Source organism: Zerene cesonia, chromosome 18 (genome assembly GCF_012273895.1).
Source record: "Zerene cesonia ecotype Mississippi chromosome 18, Zerene_cesonia_1.1, whole genome shotgun sequence".
In the NCBI taxonomy this organism is placed as follows: Eukaryota; Metazoa; Arthropoda; class Insecta; order Lepidoptera; family Pieridae; genus Zerene; species Zerene cesonia.
The window spans coordinates 2746267-2768897 of NC_052119.1; the positions used below are offsets into that span (position 1 = coordinate 2746267).

At 32.1% G+C, this 22631-nt stretch overlaps 2 protein-coding genes across 2 annotated transcripts in view; both read left to right on the forward strand.

Moving 5' to 3' along the window:
• The window catches only part of LOC119833736, a 32452-nt gene extending 22552 nt beyond the window's left edge, over nucleotides 1-9900 (forward strand). Inside the window, exon 2 of the mRNA XM_038357895.1 lies at nucleotides 8847-9900. Within this exon, the coding sequence (XP_038213823.1) occupies nucleotides 8847-9703 (857 nt within the window). The 3' untranslated portion in view covers nucleotides 9704-9900. The remainder of the gene's footprint in view (nucleotides 1-8846) is intronic.
• Nucleotides 9901-11013: 1113 nt separating this feature from the next.
• On the forward strand, nucleotides 11014-22289 carry LOC119833756 (arginine/serine-rich protein PNISR). Its single transcript, XM_038357928.1, has 12 exons — nucleotides 11014-11498; nucleotides 12301-12418; nucleotides 12921-13082; nucleotides 13305-13417; nucleotides 13995-14161; nucleotides 14921-15067; nucleotides 16401-16506; nucleotides 16768-16833; nucleotides 17921-18000; nucleotides 19717-19852; nucleotides 21073-21955; nucleotides 22205-22289. The coding sequence occupies exons 1-11, from the start codon at nucleotides 11204-11206 to the stop codon at nucleotides 21930-21932; spliced, it is 2250 nt and encodes a 749-aa protein (XP_038213856.1). The 5' UTR covers nucleotides 11014-11203; the 3' UTR covers nucleotides 21933-21955; nucleotides 22205-22289.
• Nucleotides 22290-22631: the final 342 nt, after the last annotated feature.

Genomic DNA, 22631 nt, shown 5'->3' on the forward strand with positions numbered 1-22631 from the left:
CCTTCACCGTTTTAAGCAGGGGTGATGTTATCCCCATGTGCAGATAAATTTAAAAAATCGTTTTATTTCCTGCACGCTCGCCCGGTCTCCAACCGCAACTTAATGGGTGTTAAACATGGGTTAAGACGAGGCGGACCGCAAGTAATAAATATATTTCGATAACTTGAAAAACTTTGCCTAACATTAATAGAATATTCTTTACTTCTGAAGTTTATACTTTATTCGAAAGTAAGTACCATTTAATTTATCAAAACGTCAGATAAATAAAGTTCAATGAATGAAGACCACCATTAACTGAAATGGCAAACAAATGTATGATATAATGAAAGTATTTTTTGCGATATAAACTTTGGTACATTCTTCTACTAAAGCAGTGGTGGCTCAAAAGCAGTGGTGGCTCAGTGGTGAGAACCTCGGACTTCAAAATCGACAAGCCGAGGTTCGAGACCGGGCCGAGCGTGCAGGAAATAAATTGATTTTTCAATTTATCTGCACATGTGGATAACATCTCCACTGCTTAAAACGGTGAAGGAAAACATCGTGAGGAAACCGGCATGTCCAAGAATCAATAGTTCGACGACATGCGACATCTGCCAACCCGCACTTGGCCAGCGTGGTGGATTATGACCTGAACCCTCATAGGAGGCCTGTGTCCCAGCAGTGGGAACAAATATGGGCTGATGATGATGATGACATTCTTCTACTACTAACTAGTCTAAAAATACTGTAAAAGTTGCGCGTGGTAATTCCATAATCATTTATCTATTAACGTAAATAACAGTTATACGTAAATGATATTGTCATTGCTTAGAATATATTTCAATTTGCGTGGAAAATCGTGAGAAATGAGCCTTCCCGTACTTCCGTGAGAGGACTTTAGAAAGCTCATTTACATGTTATCGTATTTTGTTCATTGATTTCATTTTATTTAGTTTGTACTTCAAGATTGAAGTTGTATTTGTATGGAAATAGTCTTATATACTATTATAAAATTTTTCCAAAGTATTACTTTTCATTGATTGGTCGTGACATTTCAGGATATAAACTGCACCAATTTTAATAAACTGTGTAAGAAATCAATTTACAAAAACTAAATTTAAAAATCCCACAATCAGGGATTCATCTTCCATTTTCATTTGAATCGGAATTCTTTATCCCAATATTGTCATCTTTGCATTCCAAAGTGACGATAAATATAAAAAAAAAAGAAAAATAAAAGGAGAATCTTACAACCATTGCAATTATAAAATTATCGTTTATTAAAATGATAATCATAGCTGTAATTACGGAAATGCATGTACGATACAGACAGTCCCAAGGGTAAAATAGAAACTTTATTACATTTGTATGATTTACACTAGTCATCGACTATTTAAAATGGATTTGTATTTTTATACATTCTATTTAACAAGCATCAATTGTCTAATTAAATAGTTATTTCTGAAGCTACACGTTTAATATAAACAACATAGTTATTGATAAACATTGTCAGTACATTTTACATTATATTTAATTAACAATCAATTATTCAGATTCCCGTGCCGGAAGGGCTTTGTTGTAAAACAATAAATCGTTGATCACACAGGTCTTATATAATATACATAATGCTACGCGTTATATAACACAAAATATTTGTTTTGATACGCCCATAAACCTTTTATATGACATGGGAAAAATGTTAATCAAGCAAAGGCATAAAGGTCAATTTTTAGTCAGTTAGGTCAGTTCTTGATATTTAATTTTTTTTTTCTTTCTGCTTGAGGCAGTGTTTAGTGAAAGCTGATTTAAGTGATGAGACAAAGTTATTATTATGCTACACGATATGTGACCCAAATAATATAAAAACATTTTCTTAGGTAACTGTATGATATAACTGTGAATAAGAAAATATTTTTTATTCATGATCACATTTTTTTACTATTATTGCATAATATATAAAAAAATAAATAAAAATTATCTCGCTTTTAGAAAAAAGACATTACGCTTAATACACTAACGATAATACACTAACTCATTAACCAAATTTTAGAGTATAACAATTTATTTTGGCTGTATTTAAAAGTTATGTATTTGAACTTACATGCATGCTCTTGTGTACGTAAAAAAATAAGGTATAACATGTGATTGATAACTATCCTATAAGATACGTCAAGTATGATTATAAATCATGGTATTGAAATGTAACAAAGTCTAATAATGATTTACATACTCCGACATATTTGACAGTTTACACCGCTCTATTTTTTATCATGTTTCACTTCCTTATATTAAATTACCTCATTTAAAAACGTATGTCACGATTACATTTATGTGCTCATAAATGCATTAACATCATAATCTATTTGTTCCGGGTTTCTTTGAACTGAAAACATTGAGATATTGAATACGTAAGATCAAATTGATTCTATATATCCTACTTATATTATAAATACGAAAGTTTGTTGATGTGTGTATGTTTGTTGCTCTTTCACGCAAAGACTGCTGAACCGATTGCAATAAAATTTGTTACGTAGACAGCTGGACAACTGGAATAACATGCTGGCAACTTTTTATCCCGATATTCCTACGGGATACGGACTTACGCGGGTGAAACCGCGGGGCGCAGCTAGTATTATTATAATATTGTGATGAGTCACTTCAATGGCGTGAAATATAAGTACTACCTCTGTACTCTTAATAACTGTCTGATACGCGAAAGCAACATCAGAGAGTAGAAAGTGCGTTATAATTTAACACTGCAGGAAATAATTAAATAAATTACATATTGTAAAGCAATACAAAACGACGAAAGTTTCATTCATATACCACATGATTAAACATTTCACATCTTCATGACTGGTCGATGTTTTAACCAATGTACATATCGTCTTAGTAATGATAGATTATAAAACATACGATTGAAAAGATCGTGACTCTATAAAAGTTGTAAACCTACGTAATATACAAAATATACTGCAATTAACAAATATAAATTCCGCAAGTAACTGATACGAAATTCACATTTCAACTATCTATCACCACCATACGTCTTACGAACGTGACAAGAAATCACTCAAACGCGAGCTTTCAAATTCGTTACCAACACAAGAGTCGCTTCAGTTGACATAATGTAGATGCGAATTGATGTCATGCTCTAGATTTCGTCACTATTCACAGGGATGAGTTAAGAAACCGCAATGTTCGTAAGATAAAAGATTTATTACGTTTCTGTTCACAGATCGTTGCTAGTAACACCCTTTGTCAATTACAAGTTTGCAAATTGTACAGCTTTGTAATGCATCCACATTAACAGCTTGTCGCTTTTTTATGAAATATGTTAGATGTTTTATGACATGGAATATAAAGATAGAAATAACAATAAGAAAGGAACAATACTGGACGAGAGAGGTAACTTCATTAAATGCCTGAGATATTTCTTCAATTACAAGGAAACGTGACTTAATCTTATATAGCCGATTTACCTACAAGGCAGTAACCTGTATTTGCTTTATCAGTCCCTTTTTAAACAATAATTTGTATTTTTTATTAAACCTTACCTGAGCTACAACTGAAATAAAAAACATGTTTTGTAGTAACTGCAAAAATAAAATAGGTTTAATGTCATAGTACAGCTAGATAATTTACGAAGTAATAGCTTCCTTCAGTCATAACGTTTTCCTGACTGCCTCAGGTTGAGCAGGTATTGTAATGTTTATGCTATTATCTTGTATCCGTGGAATTAGTGTTTGCTGTGTGTAATTCCTTTAATATCAACAATAGGTATCTGAGTAAGATAAATAAAAAAAATAACTATTTTCCATTTCATATTTCAATTGCAATATTCTACTAAAACATTAATTTATAACAATAAAGATGTTTGTTTTTTTATGTAATTAGAAAATAGGAAAGATCATATTATTAAATTCTTGTAAAAGTATATAAATATATACAAAGCAAGTTTTTCATAAATGTAGTATTTTATTCATATGATATCATTGATAGATCGATTGCAACACTTACTATACGATGTGTAACACGAAAACATTACATCCTCACTTGAATGGTTAATGCAAATGGTGTATTGAAAGCTTAATCGCCTATTACGTATTTCTGTGTTGCGATAAAATATTCGTCGCTTGACACTTCAATGTGTTATATTTAAATATATGTGCCGAAATGTTTGCATATTTTTACTAAATCTCCATGAAGGTTTTGGAATTTTACATGATATAGAAAGAAATCCTCTTCTTCCTTAATCGATGTCTGATAAATTGTTATTTAACGAAGTTTAGTGTGATTTCCATCTATAAAAGATTTCGCCATTACTTATTGATGTTCTCAAAACACATTTCACATTTCCTAAAAGATGACCCGAAAGTTTAACTTATAGTAGCATCCATATACATATTTATCACAATATTATAAAATAATTATGCATAAATTTACAATAAAATTTCCAATGCTGGAAGCTGCATATTTTTTCCGTTCTCAAACCTACTAAGGCTATTAATAAGTAAGTATGTAAGAATGTATGAATGTATGTTTGTTACTCCATCACGCGAAAACCACAGGACGGATTCTGTTTGTACTAGGCAAAGATGTAGCTTATGTATAAATACTGACTGTCTGTGCCTGAATTCCACTATTTTGAAGATAAAAAGGTTATGGAGAATTTAAAAATTGAGCGCACCCGGAGGCAACGTCTAGTTCCCTACTATTACTCAATCTATGGACATCTTAATACTATCGACGTAACTTCACAAAATTATGGCTATACGCAATGCATGGTGTTTCTTTTTTTTTAATCGGTAAACCACAATATTAGTTGCGTGCCCAATTTGATAATTATCTTAGATGATCATATTACGACATGGAAGTCTTAAGTCGACTCTTTCATTTTTTAGAAATTACGTTAAAGGATATCATTCTCCAAAAGCTTTAAAAAGCATCATTTAGTTGTTAATGAATAGTGAAAATGTTATAATATGTTACAGTGCACTTTTTTCTTAATAGGAAACGAGTGAAGGATTCATCTCAGAAAACTTATAACGCAATATAATATAAACATAATCCGAAAAGAGAAAATATTGCAAAACATTTTTCACATATTTTATAAGTTCTAAAAGCATTATGTAACCTCGGATAGCCACTATTACCAACTTTTATGACATAGGCGTTGATTTACGAACATGATCTAGCTTTCACTCTATGTAAAATGTGTTGAAAAGTCAGTCTATACTTACCAGAAAAAATAAGAGTAACCAGTAGAAAGCTTTACATAATAGCAATTACATTTAAAATTATTTGTAAAAATTAATATAATAAATTTGTAAAAATTATGATATTTTTACAAATAAATTTTACGCACCAAATACCGCTGCAATCAGAAAAATTATCAAACATAACATTCATATTGAAAGGAGCAAAAGCAAAGCTACTAAGCTAGAGATAGATTGAGACGTAAAATAACATAGAGTTTTTTATGTCGGAACTCCTAATAGAACGGGAAATATGCAGGTGCCTCGGACTGCATTTTCGATTGTTTTCGTTTTTTTTTTTCTTTGATTACGCGGTGGAAGCCACGGGCGGAAAGCCTTCGGAAGGAGTGTTTCTAAAATAAAGTCTTTTTAAGAGGAAAATATTCGTTGTATTTATTTTAGATTTTACAGCTTCACCATATGCTTCATCAAAAGCAACTATCTCACGAAGCAAATTAATAACCACAAACAAATGAGCTTTTGCAACCTTTCAAAGCTCTTACAAGGAATGATTTTCGTATCATGACACAAAACTCTGATGACTTACGAGGCGACCCATCCAATTAGCCCTAAACAATTCATAGAAGACGTGACCAAAATCGTAAAACTTCACAGATAAGTCACGTATTGCAATACGAAATACAAATCCTCATTATTTACGGTAACCCCAAACTTTCTCCTCACCTTTGACACAGTTTCAAAACTGACATGGTGGTTTTCGATAAAAATGCACATTTTTAATGAATATTCGGATGATTGTAGGCCGGAGGTTACAAAGGTTAGCCAAATACATAATACGCAGATTATACAAACGCAACTATGTGTTACAAATACACGTAACTAATAGTTTGATAATGGGTATATCTCGCAACAAAGAGCTACTTAATTATTGCTAAAAAATCTCTCAACTTTTACTATAACTATCGGATGAAATGTTTCTAAAATATTTCCATCCCTCTTCATTACTATTGCCCAGATTATCGTCACACCATCACGTATAACATTTATCTACTTATGGATAAAATTATGAATTTTTAAAAGTCAAAATTTAAGTAATATTATTGACTTAGGATGAAAATAATTATATAGAGGTCAAGGAATATATATAATTAAAAATAAATCAATTATTTATAATATTTTCAAATAAATAATTATAAAACTTATTTATATAGATTCATTTTATGAATGTTATTTTTAACAACTATTTCTTCTTTTTTAACATGCATAATGGGTACTACTCTTAAGAATAGCGTCAATAACACTGTGATAATACGTTGATGAATCTAATGATTTACTATTAATCATAATAAATCAAATGCCGATATCTACTAATGGTAATAGACAGACAAGAATATAAGGTATAACTAACGTGTTTAAATGGAAAATTACTTTATGAGAAACTCTTTTTTAAGCTTTTTTGTATCGTATACTCTTATATCTTAGTTTTAAATAATGTTTCATGTGACATAATCAGCGCAGAACTAAACACGTATATGGCGAGACAAAGTATACAAACGGAAACCGCGGTCACACACGTAATATCTACGTAATAGTAAGACATAATCAAATAAAAGTAACGGAATTAAGTATAATTGTTTGTTTTTTGATTAGCTAGACATGCAACAATCTTTAGAATGCTACTGAAATAATGAATGGTAAGAACTTGCCTTAAAATATCATTTGATCTGTTTAGACTGGTATTTTTTCATTTCATTTTAAAATAGAATTACTTGTGTTAAGGCATATACAGTCCCTGTTTTTCATTAATATACACTGCTTTTTCTTGTCCACCAGGTTGTCTGGAAGACATCGTTGCTCAAGCGATAAGATCGCCTGTTGTGCTCTTCTGACTTATTTATTTTCTTGTTTTTACTCTTCTTATAAATATGCACAATAAAGAGTTTTTGATTGATTGATCGTCATAAATAAGTGGTGAGCAAAACCAATTAAACACTTGGCGAATATTGTAAATATTCCTCTGATATAAACGGTTCAACGAACAACACAAATAAGCTTTTGTAATAAAAAAACTCATATAAAAACATCAAGCATCTCTTAACCTTTGACCCTAAAAGTATCTAGGTGAATGTATAAAATGTAAATTGGATTTCCACTTCACAGTCGTTTTGTATAAGAATGCACTAGCCTACCGTTTTAAGCCAATGAATTTTAAGATCATAAATAATTGTTTCCATCGATACTCATAGAAGCGTGAAAAGATAAGGTCACATTGGTCACATTAACTATATTACCTCATTTTGCTTGGCACTGTAGAACAATTATAATTTGGTTTATTTAAGTACTTATTTTTACTGTTTATCGCAATATTGCGTTGATGCTCCTTACTCTTTAGTGTTTCAAATTCAAAAACCGTGGGAAAAATAATACAGTGGAACTGATTAGCACGCTTTTTAGTGTTAATTTTTTATGAATGAAATTGTAGCCTAGTTTAGTAAAAAATATAAGCTTTTCATAGGATGTTCGGTCTTTTATGATTCTATTAGGTACCTACTAAATGTAGGAAAATCATAAATATTAATAATAAATTGTAAATCGTGGAATATAATCATTTTACAAATTTTAAGTGGCTCCGAAGATAGTATCGGATCGATAGAATTTTTCCAAATATCCTTATTGTTATGTCTCAATAATAATATAATGATCAGTAATTAATTAACTACTACTACTAATTTACTAGTTATTTAAGTAAACATTCAAAAGGTGCATTGAAAGGTATATCACTCAGTTTCACTGATTTATATTACATAATATTCGATTACTTAGAAAAAAGCTACCAACATGTGTGGAAACAAGACTTATGGAACACGGAAATAGTTTCTAGCGTAGGTATGCTTTTCCCGATTACCTCACACACATTACTTATTCGATCAGGAAGAGCGATTTTGTACAAGTCACTCTACTAGTCAGTAGGCACTTTAACGTTCATATTATATGCCTCGTTAGAACCATTTCAATGTTATTTTAGTACAACATACACCTACGGAGTGCACAATTATGAGGTACGTTTGCAATTATAAACGTTACACTCTTAAAAGGCGTTGAAATTCGTACCCTTCTTGCAATTATGCATTTTAATTCTTATAACTAGAACTTATAAATAAAATATTTATCTAGTTGTAACCTAGTAACTGTTGTAACGTAAATGAAGTAATTTGTTTAAAAAATGTTTTTTAATTATGAATTAGTGTTTAGTTGTGTATCAAATCAAATCAAAATGCTTTATTGTGCACCAAGTCATACAGAAATAAATTCTATAAAAGCACAAAATATATAGTATTTACCCTAGTATAATTGTTGACTTCTTATGCATTACACATTAAACAGAGTAAAGTATTTCATTGTTTTTTTTTAAGTTATCATGCAATTAGTTAACCTTTCGCTTCTACCAACAGAAACCTAACCACATAGATAAAAAATAGGATAAGTTAAACGGTCACCTTGAAAATTGTTTTTGTTTAAACGATACTTTTTTACTTATCTGAAAAAGGAACTAAAATAGTCAACAAAAATAAACTAAAATCACACTATTTATAGTGTTTCTGTGTTGTGAGCCTTAAAAAACCTAAGCAAAATTTATTATTGTTTCAGAATTCACTGGAGATCTTGAAGCAGAATCATCAGAAATCATTTCAGAAGCTGTGGCTCCACCAGCGAGCTTAAGTCACTTTAGTCCACGAAATAGGGCGCCAGCGGTCGGCCATGGAGACCATTCTATTGAAATTGTTAGCGATTCACAAACATTTTTCCCAACGTTTGCTAACTTTTTTGAACCAAAGCCACAACAAAATAACTTCAGATTCGGTTTCGGTAATCAAGAGGCTGCGTTTAGCCAGCGACCGAATTCCTACAGATCTCTACTGAACTCACCTCTGTTTGGAGGCTATAGAGCTATTGACAATTTTTCTAAACAAAACACACCAGCGTCTGAACCTCTTGTAGATGCTAGTTCAAGTGTACTTGGCTCTGGAAACTTTGGAATCATCAGAGGAGGAACATTTTTCACCCAAAATGACGAAGGATCAGACTTTGGTGACGGTCTATCCTACTATAATAATGGCCATGGCAGACCATCTTTAAACTTGGGATATATTGCAAATCCACGGCCAAACTATAATCACGATCAATTCGCAAACTTCAAAGACTTCGCTGATATCAACACTCCCTCGAATTCAGATTATTCTCACTACGTGGTAGTGTACGCGAACAAAAATGCAACGCTCGATGAAATAAGTGAAGAGACAAAACAAGTAGTATACAGACCTAAAAATATATTCGAAACTCTAGAACAGATTGACACGACTGTTGCCCCTAAAGTGTCGAAGTCAAAAGCAAAATTAGCAGTGACTAAACAAAAGATGCAAAACAAGAAAGAGAAATGGAATAAATCGTCGAAACTGTCAAGTGTAAAACATGATCCAGAGGAACCGCTATTAGCGTTAAGTTAAAAACGTAGTTACAATACAAAAGACTTGTTATTGCCTAAGTGTTATAAGTAACCTAGTTATACATAGACATAAATAGTTTGCAGCACTTATCACTCCCAAAACGTGGTAAAAGCTCACTATCTAAATTAATGTAAATGTACAGTCCCGAGAGTGCTTGTTGTAAAGTTAATTTTAAGGAGTGATTGATAATCTGGAAATAAATTAATATTGTAAGTATTTTAAATATGTTTTTTATTTATAAAATTCTGCACCACAAATCTCAGTAGTTGGCAGAATACATGCCCATGACTATTACAAAATAATACGAAGTTCCGGGTTCGATTCCCTGTTACTTGAAACCAATAATGACAACCATAGTTTTCTTTTCTTCTTCTGCTCTTAATGAATGGTTCCACTTAATAAATAGGGACTCCGCCAAAGTCCAGTAGATATGTGAGGGAGAGACTCAAATTTCAGACAGGCAGACTAATACAGTTGCGACCTTTAACGTTTTGAAATCGGTGGTAAAATACAAAAAATTTTACCCACTTGGAGCAGCTAAAACAAACACAAAACAATACAAGTTACATAATACATTATACACTAATATGGCTTAAAAAACATAATAAGATTGCATTTTACTTTATTAAGTGAAATGCCCTGGTAAAGACTACCTAGCATTATTAGCACATCTGATGATTATGAATAATCAAATATAAAACTTTGTCTTCTCATTTCCTATAAGGGGACATATTGGTGTAAATTTCTAAACATTAGGATAACTAACAATTATAATATTATATCCTAATGTAATAATATCCTTGCCCACGAAGATACGGGAATAAACAGCTGAACAATAAATACAATGAAATCCACTCGTTATTGTTGCATTCATTTTTGATCAAACATTCCCCATTTAAGTGAATTTTTGTTTGCTTCTTATTTTGGATAGGTGAAAATATGAATTTATAAAACATTTATATAACAACGCTTGGACATTCTGAAACAAAATAACAAGTGCTGCCATCTATCATCCAAGAATAAAAAATAATATGCTAATGAGTATAGACAATAGAGATTACTTATTGAAACATTTTACCGCGTCATCTAGCGGGGATTGGCAAGATGTATTTATGTGTTATTCATCTAATACATAATATTAAAGAATCTTTTAACATAACTATATTAATGGCCACAATCGATAAATAATAGTGATTCTTTAGAATTGAAAATGAAATTTCGTTTTACGTTTACTTATTGCATTTTTTAATGCTTAATCGAGATGATTTATTTAGTCTATGCGTAGAAAATATATGTACTCTGTGAATACTACACTGTTTAAAAAAATTGTGTGTCTATGAAAAAAATTGTGCTAATTTTGCGTGCGAATGAAAGCTTTATTTTTTCTGTAATTACCAAATGGAAAAGTTTAATATCACGAGCCAATGTTATAAAGATTTACTCCGACTATAACTAATTTGAAGTTACTAAAATATTGTGTATAAATAATTTACTACAACCATGTTTTCGGGGAAGGATGCCGCTACTAATGCAGGGTATCCTACACAATGGGCACTTAACCCAACTGCCTATCAAAATGTAGATGCAAGCCAAGTTGACTGGGCAGCATTAGCTCAACAATGGATTGCCATGAAAGAAGCTGCGGCAATCGTTGGAGCGCCTCAAGCAAAAGCCGAAACCGAAGGTGGTGAAGCACCTATGGAGGTGGAAAACCCAACTGATGTTTCCATGCCACCTGGTGCTGAATGGAATGCAGCTACCAATTCTTGGAGTGGAAATTCTTGGAATCAATGGGGTAATGAATTAAATATTGTATATTTTAAATATACTTGTTCCAAAAACTTTCAACTGCTTGGTGTTTTTTCGCATATGTTTGATTAAATTAACATAACTACAATATAAATATTTGTATAACTTTGTTCATACTAAATTGAAACTTATCTGTATCCATATTAATAGTTTAACAAATATTTTTGGATTGTTCAGAATAATACAAGATATATGTGTATGCAGTTCAACATTATGTAGTTTATACTGCTTCAAGTTAAAATTTAAACAAACAACTGTATGTAACATGTGGGTAGATGTTAGTAACATTGACCATGTATATTACGTTATCCTAACTCCTTGAAATTTTCTTATTGCTTTAAGTAAAAAAATATATCAAGACTTCATTGCTATAAATTACCTGGTAGATGGTATTATATTCTTAGTACAAATATATTCAAGCTAGTTTATTAAGAAGAGTTGGTGTTAATAGAAAACAATAAATAAATAAATTCACAAGGTTCATCTCGGCATATGTATCTTGCTTAAAAATGTTAGTCGAATAAACCTACAAACAAACAATATCGTTCTTAATTTGTACAATCATTCTTTAGATAATGTTATTAAAATTCATGTCATAGGTTATATTGAAGAAGTGGCTTTTTTTATGTTAAAACTTTTCGTCTTTTCTTGTTGCATTGTATTGCTTAGTAGGTAAAATTGTAAATGTTTGAATATAATGGCTATCAAAATTTAATGTATATTAGAAAAACAAAAATTTATATTAAAATGCATTAGATCATTATATTAAATATTTAATGTATATGCAGGCTGGGGATGGCCAGGGTCTGGTCCAGTGGATCCAAAAATTGCTACAGACCCATCTATGCCAATGGCTCCAATAATGGATGGATACCCGGTTCCTGACTCCTCTGCTTCAATGCCTGGGTAAATATATCATTAATAATATCTTGTGAGGATTAAGTTCTTTAAAACACTTTAGAAAAGATTTATCAATATTTATTTTGAAGATACAGATTTGTTCCATAATAAGCAAAATATTCTATATATTTATATTATTATTAAGTATAAAATTCAGAAGAAGAAAGAAGAAGATCTAGTTGCAAGAAATATCTTGAAAAGTAGCTTGACTGATATTTATGTAATTTGAAGAAAAGGTCATAAAATATTTTGTTTACCTCCTGTGATAATAATATCCTGGCAAGGCAACATTTCCTGGCTTATTTATAAATGCATGTGTATGTGTTTATTTGTGGAGTCCCCTGTATAAATTTGATTTCATTTTGCATTTTGAAAACTTCATACTTTGAGTTATTTTTTTTTTTAAGTTTGATACAGTAGCTTTTAAGATTGAACCTGCACATTACAGACAGTCACATTTATTTTTTCTTTAAGTGTATAGAAATTAATGAAACAAAATTACTTACAGCTACACAACTGGAACAGTTCCAACACCTACATTTCAACATGGTTACTGGACAGCACCTCAAGCAGAACAGAGTAACGAGAATAGAAATAGAAGTAGAAGTAGTGATAGAAGATCAAAGAGCAAAAATAGAGATAGTAAATCCTCAAGAAGTAGGTCTCACAGGTATGTGAAAAAAATGTATAATCACAGGTTAAGTTTTAATTATAATTTAGTTTCCTATGCAAAATATATGTATACAACATGTTTCAACTGTTTTATCTATTCCAATATTTTAAAGAGTTTAAGTTTGTGAGTTTGTGTTGGAGTTTTTTCTAATAATATGTTAAGATACCTAAGTAAGCTTTTAGAAAAAAAAATAATAATAATGAAATTCAATATTTTCAGAGATAAACCAACTTTACCACCAGTAGTGGAACCAATAGTACCTCCAATACCACCAACAACATCTACACTTGATGCGGCCAAGAGAAGGCAGCTGCCAGCATGGATAAGAGAAGGTAAGCTTTAATTCACAGCCACTTACATATAAATAATTATAACTGTGTTGATTTCTATGTTGCGAAATTTAAAGTTATGCAGTTAGACTTAATACTACATTTATTAAAAATAAACTAGCTGTGCCCCGCAGTCTTGCAGGCAAGAGGAATATTTTTCACGGTTTTGCAATGTTTTTCATTGCGGCTCCACTACTATTGGTATATACTCCTTTTTTTTTAGTATAAGTTGTTTTTGTATTTTGTTGGCAGCACAATAAAGTGTATAAATAAATAAAATAAATATTGGAAATGTTTTCATTATGGTTATAAGAACAGGTATTGATATCAGTTATAATTTCAAACACAAACGTAAAAAGTAAACTTTAAACAGAATAATTACTCACTAATATTTCATACAAAAGGCGGCCTTATTACTAAACAGTAAACTGCCAGGCAACTTGGTAGAAAAGGAAATATAAGTATAGGGAATAGCGCAAATAAAAAAGAAAAGTATAGATATATATGCACACCATTATAGAAGTATTAGAGTTTCTTGCTTTTGTTTTTTTTAATTTTCAATTAATTTATAATATAACAGGTCTAGAGAAAATGGAAAGAGAAAAACAAAAGGCTATAGAAAGGGAAGAAGAGAAGAAAGCCCGAAAAGCAGCTGAGGAAGAAAAGAAGAAACTGGAGCAAGAAGAGCTAGAGAGAATGAAAGCGGAAGCCAGTGGTGGACCAGTGATGCCAGCCAAGAGCAAATTTGTGAGTTCTGTTGTGTTTGTTGGTTTGTGTGTTGCTATGATAAAACATTTTTTCCTAATTGTATACACATACATAGGTTAGTTATACAGGATAGGCTGATTATTTGATACTAAGTAATTGTGATAGGGGGTCATCCATAAATATAGTCCATGCGGCCACATCAATAGCCCATGCACATTGAAGACATGATGTGTAATATTATAATAGCATTAAGTTTATATGGACCATAGTTTTATGTTATTTGAGATCTTTTAACTATACTACAGGTTGTTTGAAATAAAATGAATTAAGAATAAATGACGTATTATCAAAATGTCACATTGTGTGACAAGGGTTGGGGGGGATCAAAAGCTTTGTGAGCTCATAAATATATAATATTAATATGTGCTAAGATGCGAAATTATAATATTTACAAAATTGATCTTTTTAAATGTGACAACTTGTGACAAAGACGGGGGAGAGGTCAAAGCAACCTAAGATTCGTGTGACGTAATTTAAGTATGTAAGGTACCCCCTAAGGGTAGGTCCTACTCAAATTATTTTTTTCTTAAGGAAATAAGTATAGTGAGTCTCTTGCTGACAATGTTATTGCTCTAATAGACTTTAAACTTAAGAAACATGAAACTGTTTTGACCCTGAATCTATTGTCAACTTTGTTACATTCTAGTCTGAATTATTGTTCTAGATATATTTATAACCCTAAATAAAGCTCACCAATACCTCTTTGAAGTACTATTTACAAATAACATTTTTCAACAGGAGACGGACTCAGAAGGAGAAGAATCAGATAAAGAAGAGGCAGCGAAACCGGTTGTGAAGCAAGAAGTGGAGTCGGTGGAAGTGAAAGAGGAGCCAGTGGAGCAAGAGCTAGTCAAGAAGAGTAAAGAGGAGATTATGCAGGAAGTTGTGAGTATACATTGCCATATTTGATGACGATTTATATATTTGTATTTATACAATATTAAATAAACGAGAAATAAATTAATTAATAATATACACACATACTAATATTATAAGAAAGAAAAATTTCATGATTTACAATTATTTTTGATAGAGATAAATCCGTATTATTTACATTGCCACATTTAAAAGCGAGTGTTCACTAAATGCGCCTTTGCTAAAACTAGAATTAATTTATACACTCAAAATATTACTTAAATATTTTCAAGTATTATATGCGTCACTGCTACCAGTATAAAAGGTGCGGAAAGTGCGAGGCGGTATTACGCTACGAAAAGCTGTATAAACAGGCATATGCCTTCCTATGATAATATTTAATATGTTAATTGGTTTTTGAAAAATCTGTCTGAATCCATAATGGAAGTATCATACGTTACAGACTACAGACAAATTCATCGCATTATTGAAAATACATAATTTAAAATATGAGTTGGTAATTATAAAAGAATACTGTTGCATTGTACTGATAACGCGTGTTTACATTGCTCCTGCGACAGACACGTGATTCTGGTATTATTGATTTTTTAAACCTTGACTAGCAAACTGACTAAATATTGGTATTAAACTGTCATCCTTAACTGCTTGCTCAATGCTCTAGTTTAAATATGTATTTTTTTAACATACCGTTAGTGACAAATTGTAATGTAAGACAAATTGAGGCGATTCAGATGTTTTACATGATGTAACTTTTTAATTTTTCCATACAATATGAAATTTTTGGCATCTGAAGGTTAATAATTAATGTAGAGGAAATTGATGGATCTTGTTTTTTTATAATAAGTACCTATCCTTTTGCTAACTAATATAAGTATGATATTGTTATTGTTGACCTATTCGATCTATTACACATTTATTAAGCAGTTACATTTTAATTACATTTATAAAACTAGACGCTCGTCCCGGCTCCGCCCGTATATCAAGGCTCCTATATTATAACAAGGGAGCTTTTCATCGGTATAAAAAATGTATCCTATCACCCAAGTCAGTTCATACCCAGTCTGTATACTGAATTTCAACAAAATCCGTTCAGTAGTTTTTGCGTGAAAGAGCAACAAACACATCCTTACAAACTTTCGCATTTATAATATTAGTGGGATATGACAATGAGGCAAGAAATATTCATCAAATAAATATAAGTTGAATTCCATTTGCTATGGGATTAAGTGCACCGAATTAAGCAATAGTTAACAAAATATAAACATTAAGCTGATTTTTTTAATACCTTTGGTCAGCAGAACTACAGTCCATAATGAAATATATAAATGAATATTGTTCCCAGATGTTAGCAGTCCGTCGTTCGCTAACAGAAATCCTGCTCGAAGTGACGGACCAAGAGATCCAAACGGTGAGCCAGGAAGAATTGGCCCGGTATACCTCCGCACAAGGTATTTCCACTCATATAGGCTTATGCCCAATGGCCAGACTCTATATCAAGACATTGCTCTATCCAACGTGAAATCGTGTACTGACTATCATTGCATTTGTGACACTTACATCTATGATTACATTTCGAAGTGTACAGGAAGAAAATTGTGTGAACTATTGTGAATTAATTTCATCGCTAATAAAGTCTTATTTCAGATGTTGCCCGTTGAATGAATACATGTATTGTGTGATTAATATTGGTTTTATTTATATGGTAAAAGCGTCGCGCCTCAACGCTATGAAAGCATCTCAATCTAAGGCATTCACCGCTATTGCAACTGGCCTTGGTGAGTGCTCCTCCTGCAGACTTCCTATTGCGAATATCTCGCAAACTTTGCGTCCGATTTCGAACTACCCTCGTGTTGTTTGTACGTTTGCCAGATATTTGCTTCTAACATACATGGTGCTTTGTCGAACATTACGGCGGGAAACCACCATGTATGTTACGAGAGCATTCTATTTCAGCATTGCTGTATTGATGTTTAATTATTGACCGTATTGGCAATTTGTTATGTAACTGCAAGTGATTTTAATACGACTTGTGGAATGAAATTGGTAAGAAAAAAAGTATTTATTATAGATGTTAGATAACGTAAGTGTATGCTATTTCTTGGGTTCGATATTCGATAATAAATCTTATGTTATGATGAAATATTTACATTTCGAGACCTTGATTTCGCGTTGTGTAATATTAAAATAGATTTACTTGTAATTAAGGGGATATTCGGTGTAAATTATGCATTGATCGAAGTTTGTTGATGTTACGGAAAAAATCTTGTTTCAGCCGTAACTATAAATTAAATTAACTGCCAATAAAATTTGCTCTTCCTGTGGCAATATCTTAACACTAGATAGCGCATTGTTAATTTTACGAAAAAAAACGATCAGTTTTGATAATGTTTTAAATTCTAAATGACGTACATATCCGTGCTGCACTTATATATGGGTTTATAATATGCGGCAATATCGTACACCAAAACTGTTTTTGGCGTCCTATATACCAATTTCTGTTCCAATGGTGCTACTGGAAAATGTCAACAGACCAACACTGGAATTATATAGTCAATCAGGGTAATTGGAAATAAATCTCAATAAACATTTTAACTATCTTAAAAATCTTCACATTATTTTCTTTCTATAAAATATTTATGAAAATTTATTTCACTATTAGGTTTTTTTTAACGTTTTTCAATTACAGAAAAAACTTATTAGGATCTTTTTCCAATTCAAAACCCTTGTTCGCAATAACCCTGATTGATCCTACATTTTAAGTATTATCAACATCAGCATCCCAGTGAAATGTTAACATTTTCCATAGCACCAATTGGGCGCGTGTGCCAATCGATCGCTAGTTATCTGAGGCGTTGTGTGCAGGGCTCGGCGCGTACGAGAGCAGCAGCGACGATACCGACAACGAAGAGGACGTTAAGGACTTGTCCGATCAACAGTTGCAGGTGATGTTATGTCACTTACTAGAATTTTCTATTTTATGGACATTTTATAGCACAGATAGAACAGTAGAATGTAAATAAATATGGTTTCAGAAAAAAAAAACTTAATGATAGCTTCGACTGAATTGTCTGATTTGCTCTAATACCGAATATAAGTAAAGAAATTATTTAAGCTAAACGCCCTTTATCAGTATAGCAAGATAAACTCATAAAAATAATATAATAGTCAATGATTAATTATTGATAAGTGTGCAAAATTTTAATATTATCTGGTGAAATCTTAGAAATCGGTTGAATACAAACATACAGGAGAAGATAATAAAATTGCGTTCCAAGAATATGAGGTTTTGATTAAACGAGTTATAACAGCTATTTTATATAAAAAGGTTACAGACATAACCAAGTACGTCTGTAACGTTGTTGTACGTGAAGTATATTGGAACAGAATTTTTAGGATATATAGATGACGAATATTATTATAATATTATTATATTAGTGTAATCACCGATCCGAAACAAAATTTCAAAATCCAAAATGAAAGTGGAAAAATACAGGTTTAAATTTACCGAGAGTTTCACCCTTATAATTTACTCTAAAGATCGATACAATAAAAGTACAGGGTACATTTACAGATTCTAGTCGGATTCTAGTCCATTCCGAAGGCCAAGTTTTGAGTTTTTGGAACTTCTTAAATGAAGTTTTCGTTATTTTATAAATTGATGGATTGTTTTCTTTGAGTATAATTGCCTATCTATATTCTGTCTTTCTATCTATCTTGTATTAAGATTATTTTCCCTTCAGGTATGCCACCTGATATACCATACAAATTTCAACCAAAAAGGTATTATTCATCGCAGTAATCGAATGGAAACGTCATATTCAATTTAAACCAACACAAGTAAAATTTAAATAATTGATAAATAAAAACTCAATTATTCCGCTATTTCAAATCAACCTGATCGTATGCATTGAACTTTGTTGTTTATTATATTATGTGTAGCTCTGTAGATTGACGTAACAATTGTTAAAAAAACATGTGCCTTGAATTAAGTCAAATAGCCTTGCTCTTTGTTAACGTAGAGGCATTGTATTTTGCTGTTGTTTTAATCATTCCTATATAATTTAAGAGAAGGTACTTCTAAAAAATTGATCGACTATCAAGCTGTGTCAACAAGAATATGAAATACGTAAATAATATGACCGTTAGTTATTACTTAATCATCATCATTAACTTTACTTAAATAATCACTTAATTATTCTTATTGTATATTTACTACTAGTCTCCCGTATGTTTATCGTCGGTTTCCAAGGGTGAGAGAATTTTTGGAATCGGTTCAGTAATTCCTGAAATTCGCTCGTCAAACAAACTTTGTTTTTGCCTTTATATTAGTTACGATAGTTGGTATGCAACGTTTTAGTGTAAGGGCACCACACTAAATAATGTGGTAGCACCCTGAATGTATGTAATCCAAAAGGGGGCTCTTCGTTAAGGCGTATTCTGTACACGAAAACTCATAATTGATTGTTTATCATCAACCTCGTTACTTTACTAGTAGTAAATTAATGTCGAGCGTATTCAAGCCGGCGGGTGTAATGCCCAGCATCCGCATTCACGCGAATACGAAAACTTGCTATTTTCATCCGAGCAGATCAAGAATTCATACATTGCGCTTATATTCGGTCGCATGTGATTGACCTAACCCTGGTAACGTGATGTAGGAGATCATACGGCGCAAGCGGGCGGAGTTCGAGCGGACGTCGCGCGAGATCGAGGCGGAGGTGCGGCGCGCCGAGCTGCGCGAGCACGCCGACGCGCCGTCGCCCGCGGGCACGCCCGAGCGGCTCAAGCGGACGAGTAAGTTAACCCGGAGTATCTACTGTGTTTGCAGGCCTCTTGCAACAGCTTCGCATAGTGGATACGTTTGCGAACTCAGCGTGGCGGTAAATTGGGTGAATACAAAGGGGAGCTGTGTCTATTCTGGACTATGGAGATACGCGTACCGCCTCCGTCAGAGCGGTTGCGGGAGCTCGGAACGTAAGAGGTTCGCGAACGCGAATGGACACCCAGCTTTATAATATCCTTAAACTCACAGATAGAGGGGCACGTGCACACGTGGATATGGTTATCTTTTTATAAAAAAAAATACCGTTTATCTATATTTACATATAGAAGATTCTACTACATATATAAGATCTTTGTTTAATACACTTTCTATGTCTATTATATATTATCCTAATCTTTTGACCGCCCATATTTTAAACTAGGTTTTCGTTGTAAGCATTAAAATATTTTTAGTCATTCATATTATGCTTCATAATACATGTACATAAACGATGTACCGAATAAAACTGTGACATCGTAGCTCGGTTTTTAAACGATCTCTAATAAAAAGTGATCATTTTATTTAAAAATTTTTTACAATGTTATCTCAAACCTATAAACTATCAGCACTATCTTCGATAAATTGTAGACTTTGAATTTGCTACAAGCATGTGTTTTTTATTAATAAAAATTTACTAAAAATTAATTTGTACACTTCTTGGTGTAATTTAAATTATATAATTTTATATTATTATTCCTCTTCTTCAACTTGTGAATATAATTTTTTGTCTATGCAAGTTCGGGACGAATGTTCCGGGTTAGTGGAAAAAATTCGTGTTAATGAGCATTCAGCATTCATTATAAAATAGTATAATATAATTCAAATGAATATTAATGCGCTGTTCAATGCATAAAAATATATTCATCGTCAACAAAATAATTCAACAGACTAAAGATGGAAACTTCTAATTGTAACCTGTATGAAAGTTTGTTATTTCTTGAACATGAAACTTAATTTGTTGTTTATCAATGTATTATAAAAATATTTTTACAAATGAAACGGAACTAGATAAAATGCATGTTCACTAATTATGTAAATAATAATGACCTTTTTAATTTATTATCGCAATCCTACATATAACGATTACAAAAATCACTATATACAATACAGACAGACTTTCGACATTGACTCATTCAAACATTTCATCAAAGTTGAAATTACTGAATATAATAATTAAAAATTACTGTTTTAGGATCGTCCGCTACTCCTCCGCCAATAGAAAGTGCCACTCCAGAGAAGAAACCGGAACGGCGATTGTCGAAAGACAAAAGACCCAATCACAAATCAGCTGATAAAGTAGATAGTGCCCGTAAATTAGAAACAATACATGAAGATAAACACAAAGAACGAAAGGTTAGCAAGTCTGAAAACACTCCCAGCCCACAGAAGAATAGTAAAAATAATAATAAAGAAAATTCCACCACTAGTGATTCTGAAGATTCATCGTCCAGCTCGAGTAGTTCCTCATCTGAAAGTGAACCTGAAGTCAAAGTCGAAACTCGAGCTAAAAAGCGTAAACGTAAAAGTTCCAGTTCGAGCGACTCGCACAAAAAATCCAAAAAGAGCAAAAAGTCAAAGACATACAAAAGCGAAAGGAGCTACTCGAAGGCAAAACACGACGATTATTCGAAATCAGACAAGAAATCAAAAAGAGACGATTATGAAAGTGATTATTCTAAGTCAGATAAGAAATCAAAAAGGGACGATTATGAGAGTGATTATTCCAAATCCGATAGAAAGTCGAAAAGGGAGGGACACGATAGTCACAGGTCCAAACGAGAGGACAAGCATAGACGAAGGGATTCCGGGGATGACAGGCCGAAGAAACGTTCGAAGCGATCGAGGTCCATTAGTTACGAATCTCGTTCTGGGAAGCGGCGTTCCCGGGACAGGTCTGAAGATAGATCTCGGAGGCGAGACAAGCGGTCTTACGATAGGGACAACTCCAAACGCGATAGGGACAGGTCCTACGATAAATACGATAGGTATGAGCGTAGGGACGACCACCGAAGGCGATCACGAAGTGGCAGCCATTCCAGACACCGCAGATGAACATCAGGTTATATGAACAAAAGGTGGTATTTGTTTTTCTTAGTGCACATGAGTCATATCAGTTTTTTGGTAATTGTATTAAGTTGAAATAGTTTGATTTGTTCAAACTGATGCCAATATATCAGAAATTTTTGAATAGTTTTGGTTAGGTTAAGAAAACTTAGGAAATTTGCCAATGTTTAATTAGCAAATCTAATGTAAAGCTTATAATAAATTAAAGATAGGTTCACTTCTGTGATAATATAGTAATGAATTTATATTTTCTTTTGCAGGTAGGTTTGCGGAGATGTAGTTTGCTTCTACAACTGTAAATATATTCAGTATTTGTGTATATTATTTGCTTTACATGCATTGCATTATATTAAAAAAAAACATTCATAATATATAGTGTTTTAATAAATGATCTACCTCCAAAACCTCTCTATAACTTTAAAATTTATATTATTGATACTGTAATCCTATTCCTTCTTAAATCAAAACTTCTGTTGGTGTAAAACAATCATAGAATTAGAGTTATGCTCAAATAACATCAGTGAAAGTTTATTCTTAGAAACTCCTTATTTGTGATATATGAAATTCTGTTAAAATATTACTAGAAATAGGACGAAGAATAGAAGTTTTATAATTTAATGATCAGCAGTCATTTTTAAGTAGAAAAAACTCACTTAAAATGAGTTCTAATTGAAAGGAGCTAAAGCA

Excerpts from the sequence above, each read along its gene's own strand:
- LOC119833756 (XM_038357928.1), top strand. The coding sequence starts at position 11,204 with ATGTTTTCGGGGAAGGATGCCGCTACTAATGCAGGGTATCCTACACAA. Across the intron at positions 11,499-12,300 it reads AAATTCTTGGAATCAATGGG|GCTGGGGATGGCCAGGGTCT; the intron begins GTAATGAATTAA and ends ATGTATATGCAG. Across the intron at positions 15,068-16,400 it reads AGGAGATTATGCAGGAAGTT|ATGTTAGCAGTCCGTCGTTC; the intron begins GTGAGTATACAT and ends TATTGTTCCCAG.